Source organism: Peromyscus maniculatus, chromosome 2 (assembly GCF_049852395.1).
Source record: "Peromyscus maniculatus bairdii isolate BWxNUB_F1_BW_parent chromosome 2, HU_Pman_BW_mat_3.1, whole genome shotgun sequence".
NCBI lineage: Eukaryota > Metazoa > Chordata > Mammalia > Rodentia > Cricetidae > Peromyscus > Peromyscus maniculatus.
In genome coordinates, this window is record NC_134853.1 from 128,602,681 (window position 1) to 128,627,273 (window position 24,593).

The window sequence follows — 24,593 nt, forward strand, 5'->3', positions numbered from 1 at the left end:
CAGGCAATCAGCAGCTTTGATCGCCCACTGTGGGCAGAGCCCTGTCTTGGGGAGACCAGAGACATGGAAGACCCAGCCCCTGCCCTCAAGGAGCTTTTTGTCTTGCCGGGGGAACCAAGGTCACAGCTGCACCAACTCCCGAAGAACCCTCTTTCCGAGCGGCCTGTCGTCAAGTGCAAGGTAGGGCAGTGCCACTCTGAGCCTGAGGGGCTGGTGAGCGAGGGCCATAAACCTAGGCAGATATAGCAAGTCCTAGAAGGCTTTCTAGATTTGGAGGGCTACAACTGTAAGCTTGCTACTTGGTCAGAGAATGGTGCATGCTGTAGACAGAAGAAATGGCATGTGGAATAATGTTACTGATGTGTGGCACACAGACTGCTGTTGAAGCAAACTGTTTGTAAAAGAGAGGTATGAACAAAGTGAACAGTGTTGTGAGGGCTAGCAGATGGCCTGAAAGCTCCTTAACCCTGGCCAGTGCAGGCAAACAGATCCTTAGAGATCAGAGAAGGCCCAGTACAAGAGGCCTTGAGCTCGGAGGAGATGGCTCTCAGTTCCACTGTTCATAGCCCTGTGGTCTTGCCTGCTTACCTTTCCTAGTGTACTGAGAGTGATAACCCAGTCTCTCTGCCTCCTGAGGTTATGAAGTTTAAAAGCATTGTGTAAATTACAAATCACTCTACACTAAAGTAGCATCATTTCCAGAGCAGGAAATGATGCAGTGAAGTTACCCCCTGATTACTGTAAGGCCTGTGTGATGAGCTCCTTCCAGCCCCAGAGAGACAGAGCTGAAGTAAGCCAAGTGGTATTTAGCAAGCATCTGCTGTGTGTCAGACACTGCTTTCGGTGTCTCACACGTCTTTTTCTCACTCAGTCTGCACGGTTACCTTTGGAAAACCGAGAAACACAGAATTTTATTAACTCCCTGAGATTGTAGCCAGAAAGTGGCAGAAGCAAGATTAAACTCCAGGCAGTGTGCACAGAGGCCAGTGTTCTTTCCACTCTGTCCCGGGGTACCTGTCCTTGAAGCTCTGAAACTCCGGACTCTCAACCACCTGTCTTCTTCTGTCCTTCACTCCTGCAGCTCTGCCGTCACTTCTGGGGCCCGTCTTTGGCCTAGAGATAGGCCTGGCGAGAATAAGAGGGTGGCTTGACAATACTTTGTTAGTCAAAGCATGACCAAGTATGCATGGAAAGATTAAAACAACCGAAAATTAACTTGAAAGGCAATGAGGGTTCTTTCTCTCTTTGTCATATTGTAGCATTCCAGAAATGGAAAATGTTTATTTTATGATGGTTAGGTTTGACTAGACTACTCCAGATCTCGTCCTTGCTAGGTAGCATGTCAAAACTCTAGCTATGTTATTTCATTTGGTTTCTCATATGAAGTAGATCCTAACCTCATCAACAGTTGATGAGAAGGACGTGAGGGTAGCCCCAAATCATAGTGCTTTGAGAAAGGTAAGGAGACTAGGATCTATCCAAGGCAGGTGCCCAGGAAATGGGGAAAATGGCAGTCAAGGTTCTGTCAGGATGAGCTACGGAAAGTTAGATGTGTGTCCTAGGAAAGAAAACAGAAAGAGAGGAAAGGGATTCACTTAACTCAAAAAGAAGTTTTGGAGCTTTCCTCTCCAGAACTCTGAGACTAATATAGAACTGGGATCATGAGAAGATATAAATCAACAGCTTTTACATCAGTACAGGAAAGAATTTTAACCCTTAAGGCCATTGGTCAGCCATTCGAGGCAGAAGAGAATTGAACATATAGCAACTGGAAATGAGGGACAAGGGAGAGAGAGACTGGATGTAGTTACTTATGATGCTTTCCAGTGCCCTTTTATTACTTAGAAGGGGTGCAGCATGGTACCCACCTAATTGTGATTTGTATTCTGGAGACAGGTGACTAACTGCCCAAGATTTAACATTTGACAGTTAACCCTCTTTAAGTTCACCCAACTTAAAATCCTATGAGGAACCTAAGTTTAGATTTTTGCTACCCTTTTTTTTCTGGAAGCCAACAAAATGATGGAGAAAAGCTACACTTCTAGATCTGCACAGACATGGAATCAAACTTTAGTTCAGTCATTTTCTGTGCGATCCACAGTGGTATAACTGAGCCTCAGTTTGCTCATCTCCAGAATAAGTATGATAAGTCTTGTCATTGGCAGTTTGAAGACTGTGTGAGCTAATCTCTATAGAGTAATACTATGTCTGTACTTTTGTTGATATTTAGTAAAGACTGTCTCTTATAGATCTAATGATGATTTCTTGATCTATTTCCCCAGCGAGTGGCATTAAGTCTTGAAGATGATGGACTGCCCTGAGGATGGGACCACCCCCTTCGTGCCTCATGGAGCTCAGTCCTATGCACTACTCTCTGGATGGTGTGTGCCTGGATGAGTGTCTTTTCTATGTATGGGTCTGTGGGAGTGTGTGTGAACGTGTGTGTGTGTGTGTGTGTGTGTGTGTGTGTGTGTGACTTTTTTTAAATTTATGTTGCGGAAAGGTAACCACAAAGTTATGATGAACTGCAAACATCCAAAGGATGTGAAAGTTTTTATATGTATAATGTTTTATACACTTTTTAACTGGTTGCACTACCCATGAAGAATTCATGGGACAGCTCCTGCTGAGTGACTAACATGATGTATATAACCAAACGGGGCCAATGGTACAAACTTGACTCATCATTTGAATACTATATTTACAGAGGACATTTGTTTTGATTTGAGGGCTTTTTTAGGTTTGGGGGGCTTGGTTTTTTGTAAATAAAATTATGCTTTGTGGCTATCCATCAACATAAGTATAAAAAGAAAGAACACTTCAACTCCCTTCCTCATTTAGATTATTTATTAACATATTTCAAAAGTAAGGTTAGCTCTATTGATAATTTAGAGAAGCGAGAGTATTTATTTTTGGTATGACTGGCCCACTGCACAGACTCTGTGTTTATGTGTGTATGTTTGTATGAAAGAAAAAAAGAATCTGTAGAGAAGAGGCACACTCATGACTATTGTTCAAGTACATAAAAACAAAATTATTTTAAAACAGCCCACAAAGAGGCCTATCTAGTTTTCAGAGACACCGTCAGAAACTTCATTCAGAAAATAGATGCCACAGTTTGCGCAGACATGTGGTGGGAAAAGGTAGATCTTTTCACCTCTGGCTGGCTACTCCTGAGGCCTTGGTGAGCCAGCAAGAAGCTTTTCAGCTTGTCCATGGCTGTCATGACCCCTGCCTAGGCTTTCTGATCTGTGGTTTAGGTCAGTATACAGATATTACGCAGTGCCAGAAGTCCTCTTAAAGTTCAGCTCTCTGTGAGGACTCAGGTTCACTTTCCTCTGAAGCACCTAAAGGCTGAGCCTCTAGACAGCAGTTCTCAACCTGTGGGTCATGACCCCTTTGGGGGCCAGATGACCCTTTCATGGGGGTCACCTAAGACCATTGGAAAACACAGATATTTACATTACAATTCATAACAGTAGCAAAATTACAGTTATGAAGTAACAAAATAATTTTATGGTTGGGGTCACCACAACACGAGGAACTCTAGTGAAGGGTCCCAGCATTAGGAAGGGTGAGAACTGCTGCTCTTGAGCTAAGTGAAGACATTTCTAGGATTTCCAAATTTACTGTAAGAACTGGCTCAGGCACTGAACCTCTGAGTCTCTGTGGATGAGGACAAAGATTTTGGAATAGGTTTGATTACATCTCTGTTTCTCCATCCCCTTACTTTCTACCATTTTCTTAAGTAGGGGAAACATTTTAAAACAACAAACATGTTTCTTACCATCATATGTTCACATGGATAAAACTAAGTCCATAAAGGTTACCACATCCAAAGTTATATTTGGGGGGGAAATAACATAGGAGATATAGCATATTGGGCATGTGTCCACACAAGGATTTGTTTTACTGCTTTATAAATAAAAAGGAAAACTCTGGGTATTTATATAGATCTTTCTTCGTTATGAACACCACCTTTACATTTTCTGAGCCTTGGGGTGGGGAGGGCATTTTCTGTCTGTGGGATCCACTGTTGGAAACCCCATAGTCCCAGAAGAAATTCAGTCTCCACTAGCTTTCCTCTTCCAAAGTATGGTCTTTCTGTGATTCTGCTGTTCTGCCAATTCACTCCAGCTAAATGATTAAGTACAACATGGAAGTATTTGCTTACCTGGAACCGGAGGACATGTATCTACCTTTGACATACCTGGAACTTGACATTTAAAATGTCTCCTGTTCCCACTCTCCAGCTTCCCCCAAATCAGTGAAGCTTGACTGTCTCGCCAGCTTGGCACCCTCTGAATTTCCAGACAGGCCATCTGGAGTTCTGCCATCCTGTTCCTAGGAGCTTGCTCTATGTCACTCATCTTTTCCTACCTTTAAAAGAAATGGCTGTGTTCTAAGTGTGGCCATTATGTCTGACAAGTTCTCTCTGGTATACATGTGCTGATGGTCCTGAGATGTTCACTGAATAAATGCAGTTGACCTCTGACCCATTCCAAACAGTCTCAAGAACAGGTGGCCAACTCCTATGGAGATAACTCACTATATTCATTCAGGAATGGAAAGGAAAATCATTCTAACTGAAGAAAAATGCTGAAAGTGAAAGCATCAACATTTACACAAAATAAACAGCTTTTAAAAATGCCTCCAAAGAAATGGAAATAACTAGCAGTAGTTAATTCATAGTTTCTGAACTTTTAGTCAGATCCTGGACTTCAAAATAAGGTTGAAACATACAGTCTAGGATTTCCAAAAGATGAAATGCACAACTTAGAAGTGCCCTGTTCCCTGACTATGCTACAGCCACAGTCTGAAAGCAGAGACATCAAACAAACCAACAAATACATGGATAGCGTAGATCAGAAGCAGTCTGGGGAAGAGAGCCACTTGCTCCTAGCACTGAAGACTTTTTGAGCCTCATTCTGAGGTGTATTCCAGATCTGCTGCTGCCCTTTGCTGCTGTGCATATGGATCCAGCCATCAGCAGCCAGAAGGATGCTTAGAGATAAATCAAGGGGGCAGAACCTCAACAAACTACTTATTAAAAGAAGCCAGGCCAGGCCTTTGGCTCTCCCTTCCCCAGAAGACAACACTGGGCTGCCTGAAAAAGTGTGCAGTCAAACCTGCTTCCTCTCCCGTGACTGTCTGTCCAATGCACTGATGAAGGCACTACCAGAAATGACCTTCCTGAGACAAGAAACTAAGACTCTGTTTGCTCTTCAGACACACACACACACACACACACACAAACACACACACACACACACACACACACACACACACACACAGAGGGTAGATTCCACTAAGAATACTGCCAGAGCACAACAAAGAAAATGGGTCATTTTACCTGAAAAGATGAAAAACTGGGTCTTCATAGAAGTGACCCAAAGCCAAGTCTTAAAAATTGAAAAGTGGCATTGAGGCTGCTTCTGGCAGAGGGGACACTGAGCTAAGACTGGGCCTGAATCAGCCGCGGGACTCTAAGGCACAGCATGTAGTTCATCACACCTGGAATAAAGAACTCAAAGGGAGTTGGCAGAAGAGAAACTGGATGGAAAGACAAGTTCAACACAAGCACTTTATAAAATAACTCTGATTGAATGAAGCAGACCGCCCTTTGGTCGCGTGCTGTGTACAAGGCAGCATGGAAAACTTACTGCCAGCACTTTTGAAGGCATGACGTCATTCCACCTCAAGCGTTCCAGTGGCCACAGGGAATGCTGACTGCTTTCTACTTAAAACATTGAGTCAGATTTTTGACACGGTTGATGAAAACTAACGTAAGAGCGGTGGAGTTTTCACAGAAGCACGCCGTGATGTCAAGCACCTTTTCCCTTTCTCTCAACTGTAAGAAAGAAAACAAGATGATAGAGATACAGAATCGGAGGGTATCCCAGTCAGTACAGTCAGGTGCTACTGGGTGCGGGAGGAAACAATTCGAATCCCACAGGAATACAAAGACCACGCCCATCCCGCCACACACTCACCATTTCACAAAATGTCAGTCAGTCAGCAGTTTCTAAATATATAATTTCCTTCCTCATAAATGCATGAAGATAGAGAGTCTCCTTACACTATATTTTTAGGGTATTTGGGACTTTTCAAGATACAAAGAATTTAGAAGGTGGAGGAAATTAGAGCTCCAGATTTTCAGTTAATTAAAGGAAGCTTCATTCAGACTGTTCACCATGTGCACAGTCTTAAGAATCAGCAGGAACAGCATTTGCCAACATTTTGTGTTGTCAAAACTAATTTTAAAAAAGCTACCTGTATAAATATATACATATATATATTTAAAGACAAGGTTTTGATACTTTTTTCTTTTTTTTCTTTTTTTTACAAAAACTACAAGAGAAGACTGTACAAACTAGACTTTTAAAATGGCATTTTGTTCTATACAAGCTGTTAATATAAGGGTAAGGTACTGGTTTGCAAACTCACACTATCCAGATGGGTTTTCTTGTTTGCTGCCTCCCCCTCCAAATTACCACATTGGTTGTAATAGTAGGGCATGTAAAATGTTGGGTCACACTAACCATTTCTGCTCTTGTCACATCATTCTGAGTTCCATTAGCGTCTGTACTCAGTGTCTCGGCAATCTAGTTTCTTCCAGAGGCCGAGGGACTGAAGGAGGTGTGCTCCATTTCACTAGCTGTACTGACATCATCTAGGTGAACTGAAAACCAAATGTGGACATTTGTAAAATCAGAACACTGTTTCTAGAGAGATTAAATTCATTTTTTAAAATGTTTTGCCTCATTGTGGTGCTTTAATGGGGGGATGTGTGAACTATCACTAATGAACTCCCTGATGTGTAACAAATGTTTTTCACAAATCATCCCAATCTTAGCAATAATCCTGTAAAATAATATTTTCAGTATTATCCACTCCCACTTTATAAAGAAATGGGTAAAGTAACTGCCCAAAGTCACAGTTCTTTTTCGTAGTCCTAAAGAACAATAACATGGGTAGCAGTCTCTGCCTAGAATTTCCTACTTGTTATTAAATACTAAATTTAGGTAGTATCTCCTCCAGGAAGCAACCTCTTGTGTTTCGGTCAGGTAACTCCACATTTCCATTATGATTTTTGCCTACTTGCAGCCCGATGTTTTCTGATCTGTCACTTATTCTCAGACCACTCAGGTGACTTACAAAGGTCATCTAGGGCTTCCCTTATTTGAAATCTTGTAGACACATGTGGGGCATTTACCCACCACCCCCACAGCTTCCCAGAGTTTTCTTGAGTGCGATCAGCAGGAAATATTAGATAGAAGGATTTATAGCGGAGAATCTTGTGGAGATAAACAGATAGAAAATAAAGGATAGCCTCGAGAGGGCCTGGAACCTATTCCAACGGGCCCGGACTGTCTCTGGTCCAGGGTTTTTATAGAGACGCCAAGGGGTGGAGCAAAAGACCTCCTCCCCCAGCACAGCCAAGTGCAGACCATCTCAGACACCTGCACTCAGGCCCGTGGTCCTGATCATCCTCTATTCGGACCTGCTGGGTAAAGCCACGAGGAACCCCAGAACGGGCTCCCACAGGTCCCCCCTTCTTAATATATAAAAAAATAACTATTAATGGCTTACAGCAATCTCCATAGCTGTTACACCTCCCAGTATGGGAGTAGAGGATGATATAAATGGCATTTCTCTTTTGAATTAGGTCCAAGGTGACCACAGCAGTCTTAGCTGCCTCAAGCCCTTTCTAAACCAAAACTCGGTGACTACAAACTTCAAGAATCCCTTAGCTTCATCATTACCATTAACAGGTTAACAAATATTGCTATACATAGTCACAATTCTCTCAATCTTACAACTCAAAGCAAACTCTTAACAGAACCATTTGAATTAGCATATATGGTGCTATATATAGTTAACAATTTTCTCCGTCTTACAACTTTAACTCAATCATTTGAATTTTCTTGTTAACAGAACATAGGAAAAACTTCGATGTATTCACATCAAACTTAAATATTTCCTTAACTCCACAAAACCAGGGTGCATTAATATCAATAGGTTTCTGCGAACATAATTCGATCTCATAGTTCCTCCTTTTCTTTATAATTTTTAAACAAAAACTCAAACCTAGTTAGAGGAACCCAAACTTATGTTTAAACAGTTTCATTTGTAACACAAAACCAGTTCCATAAGTAATTCCATTTTTACATAAACAGTTCCACAAAACAATTCATAAATCTCCAGTTAATAAAGCATATATGCATACACAAAATTGCATCTTGATTCTAAGTAGAAATACATTTCTTCATTTAAACAGTTCCATTTTTAACCCAATTCCAGAAAACTGTTCCTAGGTCATTACTATAAGTAAGCTCAAAATTGTCCCATTGCAATGAAATCTATTGTTCATTTCATTTAAGTACCAAAATTCAAATGATAAATATTGGTACTAGCCTTCCAAATTTGAAGAAATCCATAACCAAAATGTTTTTGTAATTTTATCTCATTTTAAGTTCAAAAAGTTCAAACAAGAAATAAATTCTGGTATCAGGCTTTCACTTCCAAATATGAAGAGACGTTTTTCAACCAAAACTTTTTGCAGTTAATTTTTGTTCAAACAAGCGTCTCTGCAACTTTTGTTCTCACAGACAGACCTTTTTAGTTATAGTAATATTTTAAACTGTACCGTTTTTGCTGTTAGCTCAGGTTTTTCTGTGTCGTGTCGATTTTCCACGGATCTCAGCTGCGGATGCCTTGTGCTGGTTCTGGCGTCCGCCATTCTTAGCGGCTTCTGGAGCTTTTGAAACCATTCAAACTGCCTACATTGCAGTCTACTAGGACATTATCTCCTGTGTCTCAGGTGTTTTCACCATATACATTAATAGACTCACACTTAACATTACACTTTACAGACCCACATAACATGTGCTTAAGCATAAACTCACTCAACATTTACACATTTTTACAAACTCAGATATAACATATTAACATCTACTTACTTATACTTTAAGGAAACTATAGAACTACTTTAGCAAATATATTTCTTATTAATTCTTATATACTTATATCCATTCCATCTTATTTCTTATTTTAAACTTACATTTACAACTAGCATCTTACAAGCTTATTACTACATGTCTTAACACTACCTTAGATACTTCTTACAAGCTTATATTCTTTTTTTTTTTTTTTTTTTTTTTTTTTTTTTTTTTTTTTTGGTTTTTCGAGACAGGGTTTCTCTGTGTAGCTTTGCGCCTTTCCTGGGACTCACTTGGTAGCCCAGGCTGGCCTCGAACTCACAGAGATCCGCCTGCCTCTGCCTCCCGAGTGCTGGGATTAAAGGCGTGCGCCACCACCGCCCGGCTCAAGCTTATATTCTTAAAGGAACTCTATAGATCTATTTTACAAACTTATATAGGCTACCATTAGCATATATCTAACTTAGCAAACACCTAAAGATTTCTTAACACAGATCTAACAAGACAGAATTTTTACAAACTCACATATCTTATTTTCGTCTTTCTACTTCTTACTCTTAATTATTATCACCATCTCTATTAGATTCTCTTAACTAGACAGGAAGTACGTACATCATTTCTAAAGTTTACAGTTTATAGTTAGCTTTGTTATAAAGCACTGGGATTTAGTGAGTGTTGTCATTATAGAGTTGTGATACTTGTTGCTAGGGGTTTGTAACATTCTCGGGACGAAGCCACACCCCAAAGTTGCCAGTTCTCTCAGCCGTTCCGGACTGGCAGAGATGCACTGTCAGCGGTAGATAGTTTTTAACTAGAGGCTGTCCCTTCACCCAAATTCATAATAGCTCCCCTAAGAACTTCAATTCAAACAAACATTTCTATCACAGCAGTACTTTTGGTTTGTTCTACTGAAAAACTTTACACTGAGGGTGAAATTACTGTATTTAGCTGCTGTAAAGCTCTTCGTCAATACTGCACAGCTATTAGGTGATATAAGGTATTTTTCTAAAGGAGCTAGTCAAGCCAAAAGTGGCACAGCTCTGAACTCTTATTTCCTCACTGTTTGCATTAAATCAGTGACAAAACTCAGAAATACTAATCGAGCCACTTTCATTCTGGTTCCTTTATAGGAACCTCATTGGAGCTGACCTTCCTTAGTTCCACGCTCCTTACCAAACGCTCCGGTAACCACCGAGCTTCATTCTCCTCTTGTGAAAAAAACATGTCCTCGACCCCATATTAACACAGGATCGGGACCCTTCCATAATCCCGAGCAGGGATCTTTCCATTTCACTTGAGTTTCAGGATTTAGTATCTTCAATTCATTAGCTTTAACTCCTGATGTTATTATTAGCAGCGGTGATATTTAGCATTGATTTCTTATAAGGAACTTTCAGGTAAAGCAACTCTTTTGTAAGACAGCTAGATTTTCTGAAGTTTGTTTCCCATCTATAAAGCAGTCATTTCTTTTTTGAATGCCTGTTTCCTTGTCTCCTTATTAGATTTGCAAAGGAATTACTCATTGCAGGCAGTTTGTTCAAAAGGCAAAGAACTTTTTTAATTTCAACATAAGTTTCTTCATATCTAAGACAACGTTCAGTGTATAAACTGCTTTCCCTTGCTTTAAGGATTTTAAGGTGACTTGTTTGCTCTTAAAGGTAGCTTTTTGTCATCCAACTACCGTAAAAATGTTGCACAGCTATTAGGGTAAATAAGGCATTTTACCAACAGAGCCCCAAACCACGAAGCACCTAGTTCCGTATCCTTTCAATTTTTCATTGGAACTGACACTTAAACTCTTAGACGATTTTCCTTATTCTTTTAAAGGCTGTATTTTAAGTTTACCATGAATGTATTTTCGAGCTGACAGAAGTGTTTCAGGGCAATGTCGCCATCTTTAGCGGAAAAACTACCTTTCCCAGAATGCATTTCCCTTATATCAGTCCATAATATCAGTCCCATATATCAGTCCCTTATATCATTTCCCATATTTCTTGTCGTGTTTGAGAGTCAACTGGTTCTCTTTTACCAGACTTGCTTACAAATTCTTGCCCGGGAGGTTTGAACAAAGTTTTTTGCTTTTGCAACAGGAGATTTGAACAAGCATTTTACATTTTCAGCTATGGCACATTGGGAGGTTTCTATTCTCCTCAGCTGGCTTTAACAGGTGTTTCAACTTCATCAGACACTGGCCCCCGAATCAGAACCGCACCTGCCTCGTTAGCGCGAATTGAGGCTGGCATTTCTGATAGCAACTTTCCTCCGGGCTTGTGTTTGCTTTAGCCAGTCAGTGAAAAACAAGATCATTTGCAACAGCTTTTCCATAGCTCCTTCAGAGAGATTTTCTCCCACTGATTTTATTCTCATTTTGCTTGTTCCTCCCTTCCCCAGATGCAGAGCTTCAGCTATCTGTCTGTGGCTCTGTTCCTCTGCTAGCTGCCTTTGGAGGTAGGGGCTTTTTCTCTCCCCCTGAATCTGCCGCCTCAAATTCTAGCAGCTTTTTCAGGTCACATATTTTCTGGGGAGGATTATGTCCCTTCTCTGTTTCTTCAGAGTCTTTCTCCCAGACAGTATCCAGTTTGGTCTCAGTTTATCCCCTCTACCCCAGAAACAGTTTCCAACACTACAGCGGCGGCTTTCCCTGCTACTGAAGGTAGGGGCTTTTTGTCTGTCTGTTTTCCGGGTCTGTGTGGTTTGCATACAGACTGAAAAATTTAACAAGGGAGGTTTTTGCCATTTCTAAACTCCCATTAGGATACGTGCTTTGCCTCATCAGGCCTTCACCTGGCCCAGTCCCCCAGTGGGTCGGGTTTGCTTGTCTGGGTGCTCAAGGACAGAGCTTATACCAGAGGTAATCGCCCCTCAGGGCTACACTCCCTCATCTCAGGGAATCAGTTGAAACAAAGCTTTTCTCAAAGAGATGCTTTCTCTGACAGAAAAGAAAGCTTTACTTCCTGGACAGTTCTGTTCTGCCCTGACTGGGCTCTTTCCCCAGACAGCGTTCTGACTCGGCAGCACGACTGCTTCAGACACAGTTCAGCTTTACTGTTTTCCCAGAAAGGTCCATACTCTGATAGGAAAGCTTTTCTCAGATTCCTTTTTGCATTTGTGGACCTATCAACCCCGGGACTTGTAGGAAAGTGGACAACTGTGCCGTTCCCACCGGCTTTAGCTTTGTTTGTTCATTAGCAATCTTCCCCTGGGTCCTGCACCTTCCTGCCTCAGCTCTGTGCTCCAGAAAGTTTACAACGCAGGAACCCTAGTATCCCCGAAATGCACTCCAACTCAGAGACGCTGGCCAGTCGCCTCTGGGTTTTTGCTCAGAAGCGAGGATACAATGCTAACAGTTTCAGGGAATCTTTGCATAGGACGATTAGGAGCACCTTTTCATTCTGAAATGCTCACTCAGACAAAACCCTTGATGCCTCAAGCTCGGCTGTAACTGTGAAGCTTGGCTTTTGCTTTTCTCAGGTAAAATTTCCTGCCCTTTTGGGCTCTCTGTAGCTCTTCAAAGGTCTGCTTACTATTTTCCTGCCCCATATTAATTAAGAGGTCTTTGTTTTTTCTTAAAGCTACTCGCAGGTAATTCTCACACTAATATCCCCAGGTGATTCTAATTTTTGTCCTTCTGAGAAAGTTAAAGGCTTTAGTTTTTAAGTTTAAGAGAGCTTTTGAGAAAACATTAAGGTTTTTTAGAGAGATTTTTTCCCAAAAAATTTTCCAAGAAGAGCTTTTAGTTTAAGAGAAAGATTTTTCCCCCCAGGAGAAAGACCAACTTTTCCCAAAACTTCCCAACTTTAAACTTTGACTTCTTACACCCCCATTTTTGCCTCAGGGAGAAATTACTTTCTCCTGCCGCTTGGATTTGGCATTTCAGCTGTCCCCAGGTCAAAAGCTTCCATAGGAAACTTTTTCTTCCCCATAAGCTCCAAGAAGAGCTTTTTTACTACCCGTAAAGCCCAAAGAAAGATTTTTTCCCCAGTTTGCTTTCAAAGCCCCCAAAGTTAGAAAATTGAAGAGTTTTTCTGTCTAGTTGCCTTACTTATTTTTTCCTACACAATCTTACACTTCTAAGTTTTTCCTAAACTATATTACTACCCTATACCTTATACTTATCACAGATAGAATTTGAGAAAGGGATAGAAGATAGAAAATTTTGACAGAAGAGAATTTCGCTGCAGCATCGGACATCCTTCCAGTCCGCTTTCCTTTTCTCTCAAGGATAAAACGCCTGCCTTCCCAAAAAATATATATATAAATATATATATATTCCATAACACCGGCATACCTTTCCACTGGCAGGGCTGACTCAGCACTTTCACCAAAAACTCTGTAATAAAACTATTATTTTCCTTTATCTTTAGTCCCTATTACTTTGTCTTAAGTCCCTGTTCATTTGTCTTAAGTCCCTGTTCATTTGTCTTTAGTCCCCCCTTTTTTTGTCCCTTTTTTTCTTTAGTCCCTTTTTTCTTTAGTCCCTTTTTTCCCCTTTCTTTAGTCCCTTTTTTTTCCTTTTTTTTTAGTCCCTGTTCGGGCGCCATTCTGTGGGGCATTTACCCACCACCCCCACAGCTTCCCAGAGTTTTCTTGAGTGCGATCAGCAGGAAATATTAGATAGAAGGATTTATAGCGGAGAATCTTGTGGAGATAAACAGATAGAAAATAAAGGATAGCCTCGAGAGGGCCTGGAACCTATTCCAACGGGCCCGGACTGTCTCTGGTCCAGGGTTTTTATAGAGACGCCAAGGGGTGGAGCAAAAGACCTCCTCCCCCAGCACAGCCAAGTGCAGACCATCTCAGACACCTGCACTCAGGCCCGTGGTCCTGATCATCCTCTATTCGGACCTGCTGGGTAAAGCCACGAGGAACCCCAGAACGGGCTCCCACAGACACACCTCCAGTCTTTTTCTTCCTTGACCTCAGAGCAGTATTTAACACTTTCTGGAATACCCTTAGTTTGGTGTCTACAACACTGTATGTCTGCTTTTCTCCTTACAGCTTTGGCCACAGCTTAGTCTCCTTTGCCTACCCTTTACATTATGGCATTTCATTTCAAATCCACCCATTTTTCAATCTGCATCGTCATTACCTGCACATGAGTCATCATGGTATTCCTACCCTCGTGGATTACTTTAACAATTACCTATCTAACTGTATTATATATACTTCTGGTCTTTTGGTTTTCCAGTCTAGCTTGCATGACAACCAAAGCAGTCTTTCTAAAATGCAGTAGGAGCTGGGCATGGTGAGGGCATATGCCTTTAACACCAGTCTGGCCTACATAGTGAGTTCCCAGCCACCGAGGGCTACATAGTGAGACCCTGTCTCAAAAAACAAAAACCAAGCAAAAACAAAACAGTGGTAGAGGAGGGAGTGGTAGTGGCGAGATGGCTCATTTGGTAAAGATGTGTGTCAGTCTTCCAAAATGGGGACTTTTATTGTTTTTGACCTATTCAACCTTAGAATTCCCACAGACAGAAAACTTTCACAGAGGTCAACTTTGACTCTTAAAAATGACCTCTTGGGTAGTGGTCCCCATGTCTGTCTGACTCATCTAGTTTTTTGTTTTGTTTTGTGAGAGGGTAGACCAGGCTGGGCTTAAACTCACAGAGATCTGCCCCACTCTGCCTCGGAAGAGCTGGGATTAAAGGTATCTTTAATGCCTGGCCTGGCCTGGGTATATTTGGAGGTGTAGGTGCAGGATTCCATCAGCATGCAGCCAGGGCTAAGAATCACTGCTGGGTAAGGAGACGAGGGGTGGAAATCCAACATCCATTTTAACGTCCACCCACAGCACCTAGACATCAGTGTGCCTGGAGACAGGAGAGATCAAAGGCAGCTTGTGCATGAATGTGGCCCTCTGGAGGATGAGGTAGGAGAGTCCTAGGTCAGTCTGGACCACGTAGCGGTACCCTGCCTATAAGTAAAATAAATAAATGGCAGAAAGGGATGTTGGCAGTGCAGGCAACTTACAGGAAACGCTGCGGATTGGAGAAGCAGCCACTGGGAGCCGTTTTCTTAAAAGATAGTTAAGTGGGGGCTGGAGAGATGGCTCAGAGGTTAAGAGCACTGCTTGTTCTTCCAAAGGTCCTGAGTTCAATTCCCAGCAACCACATGGTGGTTCATAACCATCTGTAATGAGATCTGGTGCCCTCTTCTGGCCTGCAGGGATATGTGCAGACAGAACACTGTATACATAATAAATAAATCTTAATAAAAAAAAAAAAAAAGATAGTTAAGTAAGCTGGGCAGTGGTGGCGCACACCTTTAATACCAGTCTCAGGAGGCAGAGGCAAGCGGATCTCTGTGAGTTCGAGGCCAACCTAGTCTACACAGAGAGCTCCAGGACAGCCCGAGCCGTTAAGCAGAGAAACCCCGTAAGACAGTCAAGTTTTTCGAGACAGTGTCTTAGTATGCAGCCTGTAGCCTCAAACTCGTGACCCCCGCTGCTTAGTTAAGCTTTGAGTGCTGGACCACAGCTATCCACTCCCACACTCCCCCTCAAAGCCAACTCCTGATTCAGACACGGGGGGTGCGGGAGGGGGCAGCGTGCTCCAAGACGGGTGAGCCATTCTGCCCCATCTTACTGCGGAGACCACTTGGGCTCGGAGAGTGAATAGTCTGGTTCGACTCGCTTGTGCCTTTAAATTGAGGCTGAGCCTGAGTGGACGCCGGCGCGCAGAGTTGGGCTTAAAATCTACAGGTAAAGGTCTCCTGACGCAACCGTGGGAGCTCGGCCTTTACGGAGGCCCCCGGACCTTGCAGGACACTCGACTTCCGGAAAGTCGATCTCGCCTCAGGACTAGGGGGCGTGGGGCTCTCGTTCCCGCCTCCGGAGAGTGAAAACCTGCTAACGGCGCGGCGGTTTGACGTCACTTCCACGCGCCGCCGCTACGTCAGTCTGGGGCGCAGATCCTGGTAGTGTGGTCTGTTCCTAAAGTTCGCTCTCGATTGTCCCTTGTGGGCCATGGAGAGTGACTTTTACCTGCGTTACTACGTGGGTCACAAAGGCAAGTTCGGTCACGAGTTCCTGGAGTTTGAGTTCCGGCCTGACGGTAAGAGCGGCCTCCCGCCTGCGGGGAGAGGGACCGGACCCGGGGGCGGGCGGAGGAGCCGGCTCCGGAAGGGGACCAAGTGAAGGCAGGGACTGAGACCGGTGCCGCTGGGGCGTGGAAGGCACGTTCCTTTTTCGGCTTCGCTGGTTCTTTCTGTCTGTGCGCTGGAGCTGCTCCTTAGTAACTTTTTTTAAAAAGCCAGATTGCTTACATTTCAACAAAGATCGGATGTCCATGTTCCACCGGACCGTGTTCCACTCTGGGGACAGAGCAACGAAGATAAATTTTCCCCCTCGTGGAAAATGTGTTTCAGTACTGGGAGAAACCGTGAACAATGATCTCCTATCGTGAGGAGTGATCAGAAAATAGCATCGCCGTTAGAGAGCACTCTGAAGAATGGGTATTTGCATTGAGCCGTAATTGAAAAGGGATTAATTTGTGACGCTCGGGAAAAATAGCGTTCTAATGAAGTAGCAAGTGAACAACAAGTCATAGGACAGCAAAGAACCAGGCATGTTTCAGGCGGCCACTGTGATGACTGAAAGATAATATGGAATTTCAGGGAGAATAGCAGGAGATGATATTAGGTAGGTGTTTATAGGCCATGAATAGATGCAGCAGGAAAACTTTTAAGAAAAGAAGTGTGATCTGTTCTTCAAAAAGTATGCTAGTGCTTGGACACAGAGTGGGCAAGTGTGACGGTTGACAGGACATAGATGGTGGTCCAGACTGGATAAATAGGATTATAGACGTGGAGAAGATTTAGGATACTGTTGGAGACAATTTGAACGTATCTGATTGATAATGTTTTGGGAAGGTTGCAGTGTGATGAGGAAGCAAAGACAATTCTCCTCTTCAGATCTTTTCCTTGTCAGTTCATTCTCTATAAGATGGACAAGAACATGTAGCAACAGGCCTCTGTAATTACTGTTCTCTGATATTCTCAATGGCTTCCCTCTACCTTCCTGATAAGATTCAAACCCCTTACCATGGCATACAGCCAAGCTGAGTTCCTGCCTTTTCAGCCACAGCCCTACAATATTCCTCCACACTGTTTTGTTTCTGCCTGCAACATCCCAAGCACTTTTTAGTTTTCAGTCTCTCTGATGTGAACTCTGTCCAAAACGCCATCTTGTCTTGTCTTGGTCCCTCAACCCACACCTACACTTTACATTCTTCCCGTCCCACCCACCACCCAAAGTCACTTTATGCATGAAACCTACTCAGACCTTCAGCCAACATTTCCTGTTTTGTTGTTGTTTGGTTTTTCGAAACAGGATTTCTCTATGTAACTTTAGAGCCTATCCTGGATCTCTCTCTGTAGACCAGGCTGGCCTCAAGCTCACAGAGATATGCCTACCTCTGCCTCCCAAGTGCTGGGATTAGGTGTGCGCCACTTAAAAGTATGCAGAAATAGATCGGCATCACAGGACCACATGGGGGTGTATGTGTGTGTATTCCTGTATGCAGCTTCCTACAGTTTTCAAAATACTGCACAGCCCAGTTGAGCATCAGCACATTCTCTGTGTAGGTAAGTTAGCAATTATAATTCCTGTTTACAGCTGAGGTCATTGACCTGCTGGAAAGCTATTTGCCAGAGTCATAAAGAGCCTGCCTGTGTTCTTTTGCCACATCCTGGTAGCTTTAGCCTGAAGTCTAGTTCTGTGTCAGGTGCATCCTCAGTTGTTTAGTAGTTTAAAGTGGAGCACTGAAAAGACTAATATCACAGCTGTGAAGTGGGTTGAAAATGGTTATAATTTAGACAAAGCTGATATTCTTAGTAGGCTACTGATGCTTTGTTCATGTTTTGTTGTACATTGCATTTATTTTTCTGCCCCCACAGGAAAACTGCGCTATGCCAACAACAGCAATTACAAAAATGATGTCATGATCAGAAAAGAGGTATGATCCTTTCCTTGACTACAGCCTAGCCTTTTGTTTTACATGGTTTATGCTTTCTCTAGTGATAGTAATGAAAAAATGAAGAGTGGGGAGCTAAGTACTTCTTTCTTTTTCTTTTTTCTTTGTTTGTTTTGTCTTTTTGTTTGTTTTTCCACACAGGGTTTCTGTGTAGCCCTTGGTATCCTGGAACTCACTCTGTAAACTGGGCTGGCCTGGAACTCATAAAGATCTGCCTGCTTCTACCTCCCCAAGCTGGGATTGAAGATGTGCTCCACCATACCCAGTTAAACACTTATTTCTAAACAACTAGATTATTTCTCGGGTCTTTTTTGGTTGAGACAGGGTTTCTCTGTGTAGCTTTGTGCCTTTCCTGGAAGTAGCCCAGGCTGGCCTCGAACTCACAGAGATCTGCCTGCCTCTGCCTCCCAAGTGCTGGGATTATAGGCGTGCGCCACCACCGCCTGGCTTTCTCAGGTCTTTTATTTGCAGGTTTGTTTGTTTTGTTTTTAACAGTGCTGAATCAATCACTAGCAGCTGAAATGTCTATGTCTTGGTTTGAACCCTCAGTCTGCTCCATAGTGACCATGTGACCTCAGACAAGTTCCCTGGCTGAACTCCGTCTTCTGTTATCTGCAAAATGAGGGATAATAAAACCTACTTTCCATTTCCAAGTGCTCTATTTATTTAATTCAATGTATTTACAGTGCTTGACATAGTTCCTAGCACTTAGTCTTTGAAGAGAGCATTGCATTTGCTCCTGAAAGGGAAAGTTGTCAAGTTCAGAGTGGTGCCTTGTGTATGTTTTGTTGTGTTTTTCGAGACAGGGTTTCTCTGCGTAGCCCTGGCTGTCCTGGAACTCCCTTTATAGACCAAGCTGGCCTCAAACTCAGATATCTGCCTGCCTCTGCCTCCCCTGGAAATAAGGCATGCACATACCACCTGGCATATATGTATCTTCTTTAACCCTGATTATAAACGCCCATGTGACAGAGTATTCTGCCATATTTACATATAGGAAAATGAAGGCCCAGATATTAAATCTGAGACTTGTTCAAAGTTACTCTTACTTATAAGAGATATTGGCCAAAATTCAGGTGTACTCATATCTCAGTAAAGTTCCATTCTGCTGTGATTTCTACCATACTATTAAGACTTCATCAACACTACTGTTTCCTTTTAATCACTCTGTCAGACTTGAAAATACAGCAGTCAATATATCACTGTACCATTTAGCAGTTAATTTTATGCCAAGTCAGCATCATATCTTTTTCTGTTGAAGAATAACTAGGATGAAGCTGAGGATGGAGTTCAGTTGATAGAGTGCTTGCCTTCATGAGCCCCTGGGTTTGGTTCTTAGTACCACAGAAACTGGTTATGGTGGTCCATGTCTGTAATCTCAGCCCTAGAAGTTTAAGATCATCCTTGGCTACGTGAAACCCTGTCTTTAAAAAGAAGCAGGGTGTGTTAGTCTTCGTCCATCACTGTAACAACTTTTCTGACAGGCTACTGCAGGATTATTGCCAGGAATGGTGATACATGTCTGCAATTGCAGGACTTTGGAGGTGAAGGCAGGAAGGTTAGAGATTAAAGTTCAAGTTTGAAGCCAGTCTGAGCTAAATGAGACCCTGTCTCAAAAGCAAAGAAGAGATTATTTAGCTCATTGTTCTGGAAGTTCAGAATCCAAACATCACTTCAGTAGTAGGAGTATGTGTGTGGCCATGCAATGACCTCTCAACCAGGGGGGTGAGACGGAAACAGACCCTGGGGTCCCTCCTTCCTCTGATGATATGCTACAATGAACTAAGGTTCTTCCAGTAATCCCTACCTCTTGAAGGTCCATACCACTTCCTTAGTACCACCCTGAGGACCAAACCTTTAGTCACATAAAAGGGCTGGGAAGGACACACTGAAATCGTGTCCAAAGTAAAGGTGCATCTCAGTCCAAACATACCGCTGTATTAAAATACCTGAGACTGGGTAATGTATAAAGAGTAGATTTACCTCTCAGTGAATCCCAAGACCTTGTCAGGTTTGATGTGTGGTGAGGACCCAGTCTATTCTAAGATGATTGTTCTGTCCTCAAAAACAAAAAACAACTTTCTTCGTGTGACAAAGGAGTGTAAAGGGGCCGGGGATTCCCTTGAATCCTTCTGTCCTTGTGGCCCAATCGTGTACTAAACGTCTCTAGTCTCACGGGTGTGTGTGTGTGTGTGTGTGTGTGTGTGTGTGTGTGTGTGTGTGTGTTAAGTTTCAACCTAATTTGGAGGGGCATGTTCAAATCACAGCAGAGAAAAGATTCGTGTCAGGATGTCCCAACAAGTAGCTGGGGAGCTGGGCTGTTGTCATTGGCTACTTTTGATCCCGACCCACCTTTTGTTTTGAGGTTTGAGAAACAGATCTTCAGGAGCAATCGTTTTTATCTCCCATTACTTTCTGAGTTAGAATATTGTTGCGGTATGGTGGTGTGAATTAGAGAATGGCCTCTACAGGCTCATGTATTTTAAACTTGATTTTAGGCTTATGTACATAAAAGTGTGATGGAAGAATTAAAGAGAATTATTGATGACAGTGAAATCACCAAAGAAGATGATGCTCTGTGGCCCCCTCCTGACCGAGTAGGCCGGCAGGTGAGTGCTTTATTAATTCCATGTTGGTGCTGGAAATGGAACCTAGGTCCTCTGGAAGAGTAGCTAGTGCTCTTAACCACTGAGCCAGCTTTCCAGCCCGGTATTACTGTTTTGATAACTAAAAAATAAAAGATAATTCTACCTTGACTGCTATTACTCTACTCCATACTTCTGGTTTCTGTTTCTCCTGTCTTGTATAGCCCCATATTTCTATCCTAAAGCCAGGGGGTTCTTTCAAAATGTAAATTGTGCTGAATTTGGCACATGCCTCTAATCTCAGCCCTTCGGAAACAGGCTGATGGGTCTCTGGCCAGCCAAAGGTACATAGTGAAACCATCTCAAAAACAAAAACTCTTTTCCTTAAAGGAAAAGATTTGTAAATTTGACTTCATTAAACTTAAAACCTACAAAAGACATCTAGATAAAGTTGAAAGGAGCCACAGACTGGATGAAGATACTTGGAAAATATATCTGACAAGGAGTTTCTCTACAGAATATATAAAGAACTATAAACCAATAAAAAGATAACCCGGGGCAAAATGTTGCGAAGGATATAGACAGACAGTTTATAGACTCAAATAGGAGCCAATACACGTGGAAAAGATTTACAGGTGCATTTGTAACCTGTGAAAATTAGGACATCACATTTTCTAAAGCCTCCCCAAGGTCTTCAAAAGAATAGAAAGAGTTGATACACCGATGGCAGGAATCAAGTCCCAGTGTGGCCACACTAGGAAGCCATTTGGATAGGAGCTGGCAGAGCTGAAAATACTTAATTTCAGTGGGACTGGGGACCTAACTCCAGAACTAGCACAGTTGTTTACCGGGGGCTCAGCCCCAAGATCTAGAACATTCTTGCCACATCATTCATAGTAACAAACGTAAGGAACTTAAGTCTGCTTCAGTAAGGAAATGGCATGTTCAACACATTTAAATTGTTGAATAGCTCAATGTGGATAAATCTTAGAAACAGTATTGAATGGAAAAAATATATATACCTATCGGGTATGGCCATTTATTTTAAAAGGATGCTGCTAAATCTAAAAAAGCAAGTGGGAGGAATACACACGAGTTTTAGGGGGATCCCAGAGAATAGAGTGGGAGACAGGTATAACTTGTGTTTTTTGGGTTTTTTTTTTTAAGATGGGGATGGGGAGCAGCAAGATGGACCAGTGGGTAAAGGCTCTTGCTGCCACACCCGGCAGCTTGAGTTAATCTCCATAACCCACATGAAGGTGTAAGGAGAGAACTCCCATAAACTGTCTTCTGACCTCCATGAGTATGCCCTGAGGTTTAAGGTTCGTGCCTACATGCGTACATATCACACACACACACACACACACACACACACACACAGTAACTGTTATTTTAAAAGAAGAAAAGGGCTGCAGAGGTGGCTTGGTGGATAGAATGCTTGTCGTGTAAGCATGAGGACCAGCCTTTGGATGACCCTTGTCCTGTGTGCTCTTTAATGATCAGTGCTGTCCTTTATTTAATGTTTCTAGGAGCTTGAAATCGTCATTGGCGATGAACACATTTCTTTTACAACATCAAAAATTGGTTCCCTTATTGATGTCAACCAGTCTAAGTAAGTATTTATGACATTTATATCAGTTATGTCTGGTGTTGGAGATTAAAAAGAAAATGTCAACCAAATGAGGCCAGCATAGAAAGATGTGGTGCAGACACAAGACAGAAGTCTTTATGGTCCTCCTCATTCACAGGGGGCTCCAGGTTACAGTTGTCTTTCAGTATCGTGGAGGGTTGGCTCCAGGAATTTTGGTACCAGAATCTTTGAATGCTCAATTCCCTTATATAAAATAGTATTCCATTAAAGTATATAAATAGTTCCCATATACTTTAAAGCCTCTTTATATAACCAAATTGTGTATAAATAGCTGTCACATCATTTAGGAAATAACAGCAAGAAAAAAAATCTGAATATCCATTTGATAGTTGGAAACCTCATAAACCTAACTGTATCCTCCATTCATGGCTGAACCCACAAATGCAGAGCTTATGGATTCAGGCCAATTGTGTTTTCAAAGGTTGCTTCTTTTACTTGTGGTTCGTTCAGTTAGTGCTTCTCGGTGACATCGAGGAATGCATAGTAACAGCCAGAAGAGAAAATGAAGTAAGACCAAACAAATGTTGGTCACTGAGTGAACAGCTTTCCCAGTGGTGACTGTTCAGACTAGCCCATCTTAGTCTTGGTGAAAATCTTGTATCTAAATTTTAAAATTCATGGTGGTGGTGGTGTGAATTATAACACTGGGATGTGAATCTATTTGCTATAAAGAATCCTGGGTGCTGGGGCTGTCTTGTTTGCGGTACTGGGAATTGAATGTGGTTAGAGCCTTGCATGTTAGGCAAGTGCTCCACCACCGACCTGGATTTCCAGCCTTTTTAAAAAGCACAAGACAGAATCTGTTTTAGAAATCATGATTCTCCTCCTTGGTTTTATGTTTTTCACAGTAAAAACAGCATGCTTTACTCCATTTTAATAAGTGACTCTTTCTCGATGGACATGTGCTTCCTCAAGGTTTTACTGCTGTAAATACCTTCATAAGGAACAAACATTTTGTAGTAATCAGGGTTATTAATTTTTTATTTGCCAACTTTTCTCTGCTTCTTCAACATTTTTGTTTTCTTTTGTATTTTAGGGATCCAGAAGGCTTACGAGTATTTTATTATCTTGTCCAGGACCTGAAGTGTTTAGTCTTCAGTCTCATTGGATTACATTTCAAGATTAAACCCATCTAGACTGGCTATTGTGGACATGAGGGGGGTGGGAGTTTTTAGTTACCGTAATTAGGTTTTTTCTGTATATTGGGGCAATTTTTATAAACAATAAATGATGGTCTTTAATAAATGTAGTAACATGTACTTTTTTGTTATTTTCCTAAACATCTGAATGTGTGAATTATTTCTCATGTAAAATATAAACTTTCAATGAGTGCCAGGGAGATGGTTCTGGCAGTAAAGCTTTAGCTCCACAAGCCTGACATGACAACCACCATCCACATCCCTGGGACCCACACGGGCCAGCCAGCCTGGACTAAGCACCCAGCAGCAGAAACAGGGACCCTGCCTCAACAAGGTGGAAGGCAAAAAATGACTCAATTTCCACACCTATGCTGTGGCATGGGTGTGTGCTAGTGTACACACATATACTAAGTTTTTTAATACAATGGCAGTTGGGAATCTCATTGGCAATATTCAAAAGAATTCCAGGACAAGTTACCTGGGTTTGGTTTTAACAAAGAGCCTCCCTTCCCTTTACTGCCCAGATGACTTAGAACTAGGGATCAGTCACCCAAGTGCTAGGATTACAGGCAGGCGCCATCACACCCAGTTCAATTTGGATTCTTAAATTCCAAGGGAAAAGGAACCTGAATATTTACAAGACAAATCAATTGCTGGAGTTACAGTTCAGTAGGAAAGCACCTGCCTAGCATTCGTGAGGCCTTGGATTTGATCTCCCCCAAGACAGACAAAATAATGCAATGTTTGATCCTAATTGTGTCATGCTAAAAAAACTAATGTTGACACCATAAAGAAATTTGAACACTGGCTGTTGGATTTACATACAGTGTGTGTGTAAGACTGGGTTTTGCACATACTAAGCAAGTGTTCCACCAACAAGCCACATTTCACAGCCAAGTACTGTTAACTTCTTGGGCATGAAATTGCATTGTGTTGGGCTTCAATTTTTTTTTTTTTTACAGATCCAGTATTTCAGTGTGGAGGAAAACTGTTCAGCAGGCAGATTTGTAGACACTTTCTCTCGCTGTTACATAAATTTCATAGCTTTAGGCAAATAGCTGGTTAGACTACACCTGAAGAAATGGGACTTGATAGGTTTCATGTGTCTGAAGGGATGTGATTAGCCTAAATACACATCCTTAGGGACAGTCCAACCTGAGACAGGGTCCCAGTCGTTCTCAGACTTTTCATACTTCACTCTGCCTGCTGCTTCAAGTTAGGGATATCACTATCTTGACGAGTCAGGATGCCAGACTATTGATTGAGATACTTTGAGGCCAGTCTGGTCGTGTCGGAAAAAG

At 42.2% G+C, this 24,593-nt stretch overlaps 2 protein-coding genes and 2 long non-coding RNA genes across 32 annotated transcripts in view; 3 read left to right on the plus strand and 1 right to left on the minus strand.

The window, feature by feature from the left end:
- The window catches only part of Lrp8 (LDL receptor related protein 8), a 76,740-nt gene extending 69,987 nt beyond the window's left edge, over positions 1-6,753 (plus strand). For 16 of the 24 annotated variants that reach the window (XM_076564668.1, XM_076564664.1, XM_076564666.1 and 13 more), the window contains 2 exons: positions 4-180; positions 2,283-6,753. In XM_076564668.1, the coding sequence (XP_076420783.1) occupies positions 4-180; positions 2,283-2,321 (216 nt within the window). In that variant the 3' untranslated portion in view covers positions 2,322-6,753. The remainder of the gene's footprint in view (positions 1-3; positions 181-2,282) is intronic. The other 8 variants (XM_076564686.1, XM_076564673.1, XM_076564674.1 and 5 more) reach the window with 1 other exon arrangement.
- LOC121827327 (uncharacterized) lies at positions 5,571-15,741 on the minus strand. Of its 2 annotated transcripts, XR_013049270.1 has the most exons (4): positions 15,530-15,741; positions 14,916-15,104; positions 6,543-6,682; positions 5,571-5,851 (listed from the first exon to the last, which is right to left on the minus strand). It is a non-coding gene; the product is annotated as an uncharacterized LOC121827327 (long non-coding RNA). The 2 variants fall into 2 exon arrangements; XR_013049271.1 differs by lacking the exon at positions 14,916-15,104 and having other exon boundaries at positions 15,530-15,694.
- A 72-nt stretch (positions 15,742-15,813) lies between these two features.
- On the plus strand, positions 15,814-23,412 carry Magoh (mago homolog, exon junction complex subunit). Of its 5 annotated transcripts, none has more exons than XM_006977719.3 (5): positions 15,814-15,997; positions 17,841-17,899; positions 20,416-20,526; positions 22,032-22,114; positions 23,190-23,412. In XM_006977719.3, exons 1-5 carry the CDS (start codon positions 15,910-15,912, stop codon positions 23,287-23,289), a joined length of 441 nt encoding a protein of 146 aa, XP_006977781.1. In that variant the 5' UTR covers positions 15,814-15,909; the 3' UTR covers positions 23,290-23,412. The 5 variants fall into 5 exon arrangements, with proteins under 5 accessions (XP_006977781.1, XP_042127512.1, XP_042127509.2 ...); XM_042271578.2 differs by lacking the exon at positions 15,814-15,997 and adding an exon at positions 16,013-16,118; XM_042271575.2 differs by lacking the exon at positions 15,814-15,997 and adding an exon at positions 16,019-17,528.
- Positions 17,906-18,570, plus strand: LOC143271933 (uncharacterized). The gene is made up of 2 exons (XR_013049272.1): positions 17,906-18,221; positions 18,374-18,570. It is a non-coding gene; the product is annotated as an uncharacterized LOC143271933 (long non-coding RNA).
- Positions 23,413-24,593: the final 1,181 nt, after the last annotated feature.